The sequence below is a fragment of the Hyalella azteca genome, unplaced genomic scaffold, assembly GCF_000764305.2.
Source record: "Hyalella azteca isolate HAZT.00-mixed unplaced genomic scaffold, Hazt_2.0.2 contig6500, whole genome shotgun sequence".
Lineage (NCBI taxonomy): Eukaryota > Metazoa > Arthropoda > Malacostraca > Amphipoda > Hyalellidae > Hyalella > Hyalella azteca.
The window spans coordinates 6,130-18,423 of NW_025936661.1; the positions used below are offsets into that span (position 1 = coordinate 6,130).

A 12,294-nucleotide genomic window follows, 5' to 3' on the forward strand; every position below is an offset into this window, starting at 1 on the left:
AGAACTCAATTTAGCACGTGTATAAACTGTATTATTTTTGTTGCTCATTCACGCCTATATAAACACAATTTTTTGCTTGTGAAAGCTTTACATTCTATTACCACTGATATTCTCTTCTATGTGTTGCGCAGGAGGCGTAGCTGACAAGGGTAGCCGTGGGGGCGTTAGGACCACGTCGGGTAGCGCAGTGCGTAACCCTCAGGGTGAGTGTCTAGAGCCGCTGGTACTGGGGGAGTTGCAGCTCTCGTTGCAGCGCAACTCACCCACTCCTAGCGAGGGGCACGCGGTTTCTCTTCCTTCTCAACCGCATCTTTCTTCTCACCCGCATCTTAGCCGCAGTAAACGAACTAGCGGAGGCCATCAGCCACTCAGCGGAAGTCCCGTAAAGGACTACGCTGACTCGGGTACCGAATCAGGCGATGAAGCGAGTAAGAAACAAGGCGAACTTTCAAGTTTTATGCAAAGTTTAAGGTCAACCATGGCCGAGAAAAAGAAGGATGAGGTTGATGTAGTTGGTGATCGTGAATCGGGTGAGTTCGGGGCTGATTTCATGCTCGAGGTGAACTCTGTGCTTGACAAACTCAAGAATAAGTTAGCGAAGTCGAAGAGTCAATCGTTTTTGGGTGAAGAAAACGTGCCAGACAGCGACGAGTTGGTGTCTCTGATCGGCCGTCTGCAGAGTTCGCTAGGGGACGTTTTGGCAGAACAAGATGGCGACGGTGAACAGCAGGATATTGGCGATGCTCAGTTTGCATCGACGGAAGCAAATGATAAAGAAGTTAGAGATCAGGAAGAAAATGGAGAAGAAAAAGATGATGTTGATGTTGATGAGAGTAGTGATGAAGAAGTAGAGGGTAGAAATAATATTGGTCTCGATCTACAGCGCTCTGAGTCGGGTTTGTATCAGTCATCGTCATTCGGTTCATCAGCAGGTGGCAGTCCAGGAGTGGTGACGGCTGGTCTTCAGTTTTCCGTTGACTTGAACAAAGCTAAAGGCAAAGTATTGGCTGTGGATCAGACTCAACACGGACGCCGCATTACCGACAGCGGCGTTGTTCTTTGTGATGACGTTGTTGGGGAAGTTGATCAGCGTCAGAACTGCCGTAGTGAGGCGCGTTCACTTCTCGGTAAGGCTATTGGACGATGCAAGTCACGGGAAGAGCTCGTCAAACAACTGGAGGACGAATGCTCCGAAGTCGAAGGTCAGGTTAACAGTTCCGAGGAGCTGCTTGCCTTTGCCGAGTCTCCTGTTAACATAATGGAAAGAAATGATGAGGAGTTCCTGAAGAAAAAAGACCAAAAAGATCTTCCTTGGAAAATTAGGCTTGCAAAGAAAAAATTGGAGCGAAAACCAGCTCAAGATTCAAGCATAATTCTGAACAAACTCGTAGCGCCATCGTCCCATATCTTGCAGCGGCAACAGTTGTTCAAGGAGGTTACGAACACGAGTCCCAAGCCTTACAAAGCTCCCTTCTTCAGCCAGTCGATGTCACTTGGCAACGTGTCTCAGATGAAGCAAACTTGGCAGTCTACGATTCAATCCAATCAACCCAAGTACGTTGGTTTTTTCAACCGACCCGTCTACTCACGGTCCACTGATGCCTTCAAGCCCCAGGCTTTAAATATCGCTAAGACTTTCTCTGCTGGAACCCTGAGCCCTCTAAGCCCCATGAAGCCCAAGACTCCTGTCAGCGCTATAAATGACAGCGAAGACTCCGATGACGACGATGAAGGTGAAATGTTTTCCTTCAAGTCATCCCTGTCAGAAGGTCAATTGTCCAGCAAGCAGAGAGTCATGCCTGGGAAAACCAGCGATCAAGAATGCTATCAAGTCACTCGTCCTTCCAAAGCTTCAATGAAGGAAAAGCAGTATGAAGAGAGTGCCAAAATTTTCCCGGAATCTGGATTGACTAATTTTTATACAGCGTCACTGGAACCTTGTTCTGATCATCCAACTGAAGCAGATCATGCTCTGGTTTTGCGACGTCCCACAACCCTCGCTATCAAGCCAACAGTGCCGGACTGCCGCCCTGATGAAGATGCACCTCCTTTGCCGCTTCGAGGGGAGTGTCCTTTGCCACCTCCTCGACCTGAACCCATAACTGCGTCTAAGGGCTCAAAGCTTCCGTACGCCGAGCCCTCCAGCACCCTCAACTCCCTAAGCCGCTCCAAGTCAACCCCTAGTGCCAGCAATCTCGCTGCGGGAGACAATGGCTCCACTGACATGTCGCAGGGAACTATAAAAACCAAAGAGGTCAAAGAAACTACAGAGACAGCTCGTGTGAACACCGTCAGTCAAATTCAGAGTCAGCTTGAGGGTAGGATGTCAGAAAAATCATCTTCTCGTAGTATTTCTCCTCATGGACAGAAATTTAAATGCACAGGTAAGAGTAGCATCGCTGACTTCGTGAAGAAGATGGACAGCCAAGTGCAGGAGAGAAGCAAGAGGTCTCGCCCTAAGTCCGCCATCTGGAGCGACTCGATGACTCGTTCCGACTCATCAGCACAAGACTGGAGGAAGGAACTCATCACACCTGGGCTTGCTGCACAAATCCCCGTCGATGACAAACCGACAGCTGTCAAATCTGACGCTCTCAAAGTCGCTATCAAGAAAGCGGCTTTGAAAAAACAAACGAGTGAAAACGCCGAAAGTACTCGACTCGCTGATGCATCTACCAAGCCCCAAATAAGACGTCTTCACACCGTGAGTGGGGCACAAAATCAAGACACGGTCTTCCATGCTCCAGTTGAAGGCAAGACTTTCCACTCACTAGCTCCGCTGAGGCTGGAAACGGGAGATGGCGCTGTCCCGACACAGGAAGTTCAAGAATCCAACAATGGTCACAGTGAGGACAGCACTCCGAGTCTCGAGCTGCAGGAAGAACCTCTGCCTGTGTTCGGGTACATGCCCGCTGAGGACGAGTTGCAGCGGCTGGCTCAGGAAGAACAGCTACATGGTTTGGAACAGCAAAAAATTGAAGAATTTAAGCAACTGGAAAGAGCGGTGATCAACAAGCAACAACAGTTGCAACAACAGCAGGAACTTGAAAAACAAAAAATTAAAAAGCAGAAAGAGCTGCAATGGAAAGAACTAGAAAAACAAGCCGCATTAAGAAAACAAGAAGAGTTGAAACTGGAAGAAGTCAGGAAACTTGAGCAGAAGCAACAAGAAGAAGCAATGAAGCAAGAAAATGCTCGAAAAGAAGCTGAGCAGAAAATGCTGGCTGAAGCGAAAAGACAGGAGAAAGCGAAAAAGCTGGAAGAGATTAAGAAACAGGAAGAAGCGAAAAAGCTGGAAGAGATAAAGAAAGCGGAAGAAGCGAAAAAGCTGCAAGAGATTAAGAAACAGGAAGAAGCGAAAAAGCTGCAAGAGATTAAGAAACAGGAAGAAGCGAAAAAGCTGGAAGAGATAAAGAAACAGGAAGAAGCGAAAAAGCTGGAAGAGATTAAAAAACAGGAAGAAGCGAAAAAGCTGCAAGAGATTAAGAAACAGGAAGAAGCGAAAAAGCTGGAAGAGATTAAGAAACAGGAAGAAGCGAAAAAGCTGGAAGAGATTAAAAAACAGGAAGAAGCGAAAAAGCTGGAAGAGATAAAGAAACAGGAAGAATTAAAGAAGCTAGAAGAGGCTAAGAGGCAGGCTAAACGTGCCGAAGCAAAAAAACGGGCAGAAGAAAAAGCAAAGGATGAAGCTAAAATACGTGAAAAAGCAGAGAAAGAAGAACAAACAAAGAAAAATGCTGAACAGAAGCAAAAGGAGCAAACTAATACAGACATGAAGCTACTGGAACTGAAACAAGAGACCAAATCAAAAGAACAAGAGAAAAATACTATAGTGGAGGACCGAAATTTATTGAAGCGGCAAGAGAACTTGAAACATCAACAGAAGCAGGAGCATCAGCAAAAATACCCACAGTCACGGATGACGCAGCACAAACATCAACAAGAGCAGCAATATTCAGATTCATCACAAGAAAAATCAACAACAACAAACGAGTCGCGGTCGCCGCCCGCGGCAGATCAAAAAGCCGTTGTTTCTTGCTCTGCGTCATTTTCTGGTGATTCTTGTGATGAACAAAGCACCTGGCAGTGCAGTATGCCCACGGAGTCACAAAAACATGAGCACTCGGTGCCAGCTGGCAGCAGCCAACTTGTACAGCGTGCTGAGTCTGCTGCACAAGAAAGCACCTTTAGTAGTACTCCTGTTACGTCGCCGATAGCACATAGCTACACCTCTGATAATGAGGAGAAAATGTGGCGTCCTGTGAGTGCCCCCTTCAAGGAAAGGCCTCCTCTGAGTACTCTTCGTCAGAATAGCGTTGAGGCGGCAAGTTTGGTCAGTTCTCTTGTAAACCGCCAGCAATCACGAGAAGACCTCGTAAGACGAGCTAGTCTTTCCAGTTCTGAAAGAAACGGCAGTCAGAGTTCCATTGGTACCTTTGTAAATGCTCAAGATGATGGATATTTTGGCGATTATGAGACTGAAATTAATGACGATGACGTTTTTGTTGGTGATTCTCGACAAGTATCTGGAACTGCTGCGTCCGCAGCCAAGAACTTCCAGCTTCCTTTTAGTAATGTTGAACAGCAATCAAGTGCCGTAAGCTCTGCTCCTGTTTGGAGTAGAACGATAAAATCAATATCAAATGTAGTGCCTGCCCCCGAAGACCCTAAGCCCATCCCTGTGACGAAAAAAGTGGAGACCGTCAAGACTTTCCGCCAGCGCCACGCATCATTGGATGGGAGATCCTCTGCCGCAAGTCGTACTGCATTTAGTAAATGTGCGTCGCAAAGTCCTGAGCTGCCTCGCAAGGTGATGTCGTTTGGTCCAGTGGCCTTCGCTCCACAAGTAACTCAGAGTTCGTCTAAGGCAGCTGCAGAGATTTCGAGCGAACGTCATCCTCGCAGTCAGTTCAAAAAATCCTTTGAAAATGTCCCTCCTCCAAATGCAGCCATCCATCAACCTATCAAGACCAAAAGTGCCTCTGTGTCAGAAGTTCAAGGCAAAATAAAGGCTTTTACGCCCGCTTCTAATACTGTCTCTGCCTGCCCTAAACCTCCTCTGAAAGTTTCTGCTCAGAAGTGGCAGAGCGCAGAATCTGTGAGCTCCACGAAAGTTTCCGGCTTCGTAGTCCCGCCTCTACCCACCACTGAAATGCGGCAGCAGCAGCTCAAAGAACAACAAATGGAAGCTATGATGAGGAACAGATCCAAGTGGGGCACCGTGGCAGCACCCAATCGGCTGATGGGATCTGGAGTGTCAGTGGCGCCTGACTCTCATGCCGCGCACTTCCAGCCCCCTTCTGTATCGCGGTGGGGCAGCGCGCCAGACAACACCGTGTGTCCTCAACTTCCTACTCAAGCTGACCGCTTCAATAAAGTTGCATCTGCATCCAACAGCCGTCATTCTTCGATGAGCTCCTTGCCGTCCTCAGGCACCGCCACCCCACCTAATCAACTGAGAACTTCGGCGTTCGGTGCAGGTGCGTCGAGTGAACAGGAATCGAGTGATCATTCAGCGTCGCAGAGCAAGGTAAGGCGTGTGTGGGAGAACGCCGTGAGCTCTGCTGGCCAGACTCCCACGTCAAACAAACCTTGGAAAAAAGGCAAAGTTGCTGACGAGGGCGGTCAGTTGGTCAAGAAAGTTTTGAAGGAAATCGGTAACGATGATTCTTCTAGCCGAGAAGCGTTGAAAAAGCTCCTAAATAAAGAGAAATCTAAAAATAAGGTTAATGCTCGAGCAATTGGTAAAATTAACGCGGGTGGGAATACTCTGGAAGAGCAAGCTTACAAGGGTCAGAAACAGAACAAGCATTTTCAATCACAATCTACGCGTAAGATAATTAGTCAGAAATGGGAAAAATTAGCGGAATGCGCGCAACTTTCTCCGATCGAAGAGGCTCCAAAATTTTGGGATTCGGGAAGACGATCGAGTCTTAATTCTCCTATATGCTCCAAGGCAGCACAAAAATTCAATTGTCAGAAAGTAACTTCTCCTTCCTCTAAAACTCCAAACTCAAAGAAAAATGGAGTAGCTGGGTTTCGAAAACCTTCCTTCGCTGTTGCTCAGAAACTTGTTAATAAAAACGTGTCCGCTTTTGAGACAGGGAAAAATAGGAACGGCAAATCCATTGGAAATTTTACCGTATGTCATTCGAAATTTGAAGCAAGCGTTGATGGAGCTTCACCCAAGGTTCTAAAAACATCCATTCCCTGGAGCGGGGATGTGCTAGGCTCAGTGAAGGTAAAACAAGCCGTCACTGAATTAGAAACGAATCCAGCTGATAGTCCAGATTTGGTGCCCTGCATCAGCCGCTCTAAATCTGGAAACGTCCATGCTACACTCAAGAATTTCAATGTCCAGCCGTCGGCCCGACCCTCACCACCTCGTGGCTTGTCTCGATCTAAGTCAGGCAACATTCGCTCGGTAGTGAAGCAGTTCGAGCAAGATAAGGAAAAGACGAGTTCGGTGAGCCTTACTCGAACCGTGGCTCGATCAAATTCTAGTGGCCTTGCAAAAAATATGAAGAAATTTGAAGTCAGTGCTGCTGCCGTACCAGGGCCGCAAATGAATAGCCTGATGCGTTCCAGGTCTGGCAACGTGCGTGCCACATTACAGAGTTTCGAACATCCCGAACACTCAAACAGCCAGCCAACAAATTATGGATTATCTAGATCCAGGTCTGGCAACATACGAAGCACTATTAAGAACTTTGAAGTAGAATCCACAAAAAAGCCTATCTTGGCCGAATTTCCCGTCAAAATCACTCGATCGAAATCAGATGTGTTTAACAAAGGGCTTGCTGCCCTTTTCGAACGCGATAACGTTAGTACGAGTGTGGAAAAAAGTTCTAAAACACTTCCGTGTCCTGCAGGTAAAGTGAAGAAAGATTTAGAAAAGTTTGAGAAGCTTGCCTCGTTCACCGATGAAACTCATTTACCTGAAAAAAGAGAGCGACGTATCTCAAATCCGATTACATCGAATCGCATGTCGCAGCTCATCGAGCTGACCGAATCTAGAGAAGGAATCATCCAAGACGCAAAGTTGTGTATGCCGATTGATGGTACTGGTCGAAAGGGCGTGTCAAGGCCCACGAGCTTAGAATTTTACCAGGATACGAACACAAGTGATAATACGTTATCCTCTTCTTCTTCTTCCAAGCTCATACCTTGGGGCAAATCAGCAGTTAAGAAAATTGGCCCGATTGCGCAATCGGTGCGACCGACATACGCCCCTAACCAGTACGAGGCCGTTATTATGCCCGACATTGCCGAGCAGAAGAAAGAGAAAATTGCCGCGTTTTTCCAACAATCGAGTGCCGAAATCGCGCAAAGAATGAGGAGATCTCAGTTTTCGAGAGAGCGTTCTATCGATTTGTCTGGTAATGTATTGGAAGATTTTGACGATCTCGTGTCCAACGCTGATTTATCTGACGATAAGTTAGACCGTCTGTTCACTGAAACTCTTTTAGACAGCGATACTGAAGCAGGTTCAAGCGTTAGAGAAAAACGACGCTACTCCGGCGGCTCATTCGAAGTAGGAGTTGTAACGAGTAAAGTCTTTCCCGCGCCGCAAATGGGGGTCATAAAACGCTCGAAAACATTCAAAGGTTCGTTTAGTAGCGCTACCGAACGCAATTCGTTTCCGGTGTCCGATGCGTCGCGCGGTGACAGCAGCCTCGCGAGTAACGATCCGTATAGCCGCTTAAGAGAGAACATCGCAATTGCTAAGGAATACTTAGGTATGTTCGAACACTCAGACTCGAGTTCATCTCAGAGTGAACACTCGTACTCATCGCCAGCGTCTCATCTCAATGTTGAGGGGGATCGTGATAGCAATGAAGTGTCGGATGAAACACCTAGTACCGCACGCTCTTATTTCACTGCCCTACGACGGAGTCGATCTCGAACCCCACGCATTAAACGTAGAATAAGGAAAAGAAAATCTAAAAAATATGACAGTCCCACCTTGCTAGAGAAATGTCTGCCAGAAGACGAGTTTTGGAGTGATGACAGCGACACGACTTGCGTGGTTGCCTCCGAAGACATGCCGGTGCCGTTCATTGTACCTCGGATAAAAGTGACCGACACTAACCCTGGCAAAGTATGTATCCCAGAAAACAACATCTGCCCGCAGCAACAAGAACTCAGCAGTTTGGGCAAAGAATTACTTATTGTGAAGTCACTGCCTATCGAAAAAACTCGAGAAGCCAACGCTACGAGATTCACCGAAATTATGAAAGAATTCTTCAACCCGTCTTCAGATAGCTTTATGTCACGTGCCAGGTTTTCTTCTAGATCTCCTCAGCCAGACGTTAGCAGGACACGATCTTTAGAGACCTACATGCGCGTGCCACTTGGGCCTTCTAAAGTTTTTCCTTCAGATACTACGTGTGAGGAGTCAAGCGACGCGCAAAACTTCAACAAAAGTTCGTCATTGCCTTTCTTGGCTGATGATAATCTGTCAACTTCTACCGAATTGCCTATTGGCTATGAAAGAACTGGCTGTCTTTGCTCCACCGACTCGCACTTCTCAGATCTTCCTGACATTGTCCAGAGCTGCTACTACTCTTCAAGCTCTGAAACAAGCTGCTCTTGAGGCTAGCAAAAATATTCTGTATTAGATCTTCATCTTCATCAAATATATGTGATAACTTTTAAAATTCGAAACACGACACTTCACATTGTAGATGAATCATAACCGACAAATAGACCCTGCGGTCTCACTCTGACTCGAACGAGACGCCGAATAATCCGATCATGTCTGCTGATTACCCCTCAACTTGCGACAAACGCTTGCGATGGTACGATTCATTTTACGTGAACAATATCATTATAAAGGGAATATACTTGACTAATGACCATGATAATGGATATAACCAACCACCACTGTCATAAATGTGGCTTATGACGCCGCAGACGTATCGCTTTGAGTGCGTTTCCTCTAAGTTGCATTTTTTCTCTCTTAGCGCTATGACGCGGAGTTAAGGCTCCTCTTTCGTCTCGTGTTGTCTTCTAGTTTTATTTTGTGGCTTCATGGCGAGCTTATACAGGTAAGACGGCCTTGTGTGTGTGTGTGTGTGTGTGTGTGTGTGTGTGTGTTGTCGTGCACTAATTTCATCGAGCGGGATTGCATTAATAGATTGTAAACCCGTAGATTCTTCTTTGAACGAACCAATGGACGAATTATTTAAAGTAATTACAAAAAAGCTAATATTTAATTGGATAAAATTAAACATGAACTGACAGTGCTGACTTTACTGCAGTCAACGCTCTTCTGTCAACTTCAGTCAACCCTCAACCCTGTCAACTGTCTCTTCGCAACTGACAATTTCTCTTGATGAAATTGATGTGCTGGCATTCTCCTATGTAATTACCTCTCATGAATACTTCACCGTACGACCTCTCAATGGCGAATAAAGGCTGAAATGAAAGTAACTAGTGTTATATAATCAATATAACTCATCGCGTAGATGAGCGTTTGCAGTCAAATAAAGCTTCTCTATTCATTTATTCACTTTAGAGGTTTGGGCGTTGAATTGAAGTAGAGTTGACGACACGGTAACGACTGCAGGTTTTCAACCTACTGTACGTGTAGTTAAATAATGTTGCTGTGGCTGAACATCTGCCTACAGCTGTGTATTGATGGCACATTATATGTTGCAATTTAAATTACTTTACTATTTTAAAAGAGGAATCATGCCCTTCAGCCTGCATTCTGAAGGCTTATGATGATCTAACCATTTGTTAACCCGCCTTTATTGCTGTCGTCTCTTGTCTAGACGTGGTTACTACGTTTTGTCGCTTGTCTGCTAACTGCTCCTTTGTCATCTTTTAACCCGTGCTTCTTGTGTAAGGAGACATTAATTTAATGATTCTGATAACCTAGCGATTTAATGATTGCTTTTGTATTCTTAATGTTTGTTTTTATATTTGTTTCTTAGCGATCACTATGATTGTTTATTGAGCATTTAGATTTCCAATAAATTCTATGATGTTCATTGATATTATTAATGATTTTCACGATTGTTGTGTGATATAAATGACTATTTAATTTCAAATTTTCACGGAATTAATTGAGAAACAATTTGCTGTCATTTTCTAACATCATTGTGCAACATTGAGCTAGTAGACATTTCAATGGCGCTGTACTCGAGTTTTCCGTTACCCTGTATAGCCGCTGACCTATTTTGCTGTGTGCGTTCAAATTTTCTTTATTTATTATTTTTTCTTATTAGTCGTTGTGTTATAGAGTGGGCATTTTTTTGCGTTTTACTGTTTTATGTGTGATGAGTTAACTCTCATTTTGCTGCAAATTTTCTGAACTCAATAGAAGATTGTATTCGTCAATGCGTGCTCTAAGTCTCATGAGAGAAATTTAGTGAATAAAAAGTTGTTCTTCAAACGATTAATTAATATTTGGTGCCATGGACGTCTCTAGCCTGCGAACAGTTTGTCCTACCCATTACCTTGTGTCCCGAATTATTTGTCAAGCAAAGAACAAAATTAACTCAGCAAATCTTTTTCGTACGCTGATGATATCTTTTTTTTTAAATTGTGATGGACAAATACAAATAACGAACGCACCCTCATTTATATCAATAACTATAGCTGAGAAAACCTTTCTCAACTTTCCGTCGTACCCTTGTTGCATTTTCAAGGATTTAATATATTGTTTATTCATATATAATTATTCATTCATATAAATGTTGAATTTCCGAGGTCTTCGACGACATGCAGTCTTCGTTACCTTGAGATCAGACTTGAGAAAGACCGCCGAAATTAAGCTTCGCATTACCGGAGACATTAATTATTATTATTTTTTTTGTATTATTGTTAATAATTTTGCAATGTTAATACAGTGGACTTCGTTCGCTAGCAGCTCTGCATTTTAAATCGCAGCTTTTCGTAGGAAAATTTAATTCCGGAATATAAACCTCGGTCACCTGCTTATTAGCGAAGTTTACTGTAATAATATTATTGAAATAACCAAAAATGCACGACCCCTTCACGTCTGTTTCTCACTAGTTGTGAGATTTTCGAGGAATTATTCGTATTAACGACTGTGTGCTAGTTCACTAATGACGACGATGGTGTTGTGTTGCACAGACGTGAAGACTGTCAACTCGTGGCTACAGGACAACTTCCCTGGACACCTCAGAGACTCAGGTGAGTGCACTGACTCAGAGACTCTGGTGAGTGCACTGACTCAGTCATGATTAGAGTGGTGACTTAAGTGTGCGAATGAAACCAATATTAGAGTGGGGTGTACTGCAGCATAATCAGCAGCATTAGAGTGGGAATTTAATGCACTTCTACAGTATGAGTGCAAACCGACATTTGAGAGGTAGTATAAGCTACTCGGTTACCAGTATTAGAGTGGAAATATATAGCAGCATTAGAGTGGGCATTCAAGGCAGCGCGTCCACCAACATTAGAGTGGGCATTTACAGAATCACCGGCATCACCATTAGAGTGGGAGTGAGCGGCAGCATAGAGTGGGCGCCTGCTGGCACGGGTGCTCGCTCTGTAAACAACACCAAACGACAATCATTATTTATCTGTCCGTGACTCGGCCGAGCGCGAGCCAAAAGGCCTCGTGCTGCAAACAATTCTTGTCTTCGCACACAAACTTTTGTTCTCGCCTCACAAACTCTCCTTGCCTCACAAACTCTTCTTCTCGCCCCACGAACTCTTCTTCTCGCCCCACAAACTCTTTTTCTCGCCCCACGAACTCTTCTTCTCGCCCCACAAACTCTTTTTCTCGCCTCACAAACTCTTCTTCTCGCCCCACAAACTCTTCTTCTCGCCTCACAAACTCTTCTTCTCGCCCCACAAACTCTTCTTCTCGCCTCACAAACTTCTTCTCGCCCCACAAACTCTTCTTCTCGCCCCACAAACTCTTCTTCTCGCCCCACAAACTCTTCTTCTCGCCCCACAAACTCTTCTTCTCGCCCCACAAACTCTTCTTCTCGCCCCACAAACTCTTCTTCTCGCCCCACAAACTTTTCTTCTCGCCCCACAAATTTTTCTTCTCGCCCCACAAATTCTTCTTCTCGCCCCACAAACTCTTCTTCTCGCCCCACAAACTCTTCTTCTCGCCCACAACTCTTCTGCTTGCCCCACAAACTCTTCTTCTCGTCCCACAAACTCTTCTCGCCCCACAAACTCTTCTTCTCGCCCCACAAACTCTTCTTCTCGCCTCACAAACTTTCTTCTCGCCTCACAAACTTTTCTTCTTGCCCCAAAAACTCTCCTTCTCGCCCCACAAACTCTTCTTCTCGCCCCACTCCCCTC

At 45.2% G+C, this 12,294-nt stretch overlaps 1 protein-coding gene across 4 annotated transcripts in view; it reads left to right on the forward strand.

The window, feature by feature from the left end:
• The first annotated feature begins 211 nt into the window (after positions 1 to 211).
• Positions 212 to 12,294, forward strand: part of LOC108669362 — a 25,465-nt gene continuing 13,382 nt past the window's right edge. For all 4 annotated transcript variants that reach the window (XM_047880877.1, XM_018156676.2, XM_018156677.2 and 1 more), the window contains exon 1: positions 212 to 5,480. In XM_047880877.1, coding sequence (XP_047736833.1) covers positions 458 to 5,480 — 5,023 coding nt within the window. In that variant the 5' untranslated portion in view covers positions 212 to 457. The remainder of the gene's footprint in view (positions 5,481 to 12,294) is intronic.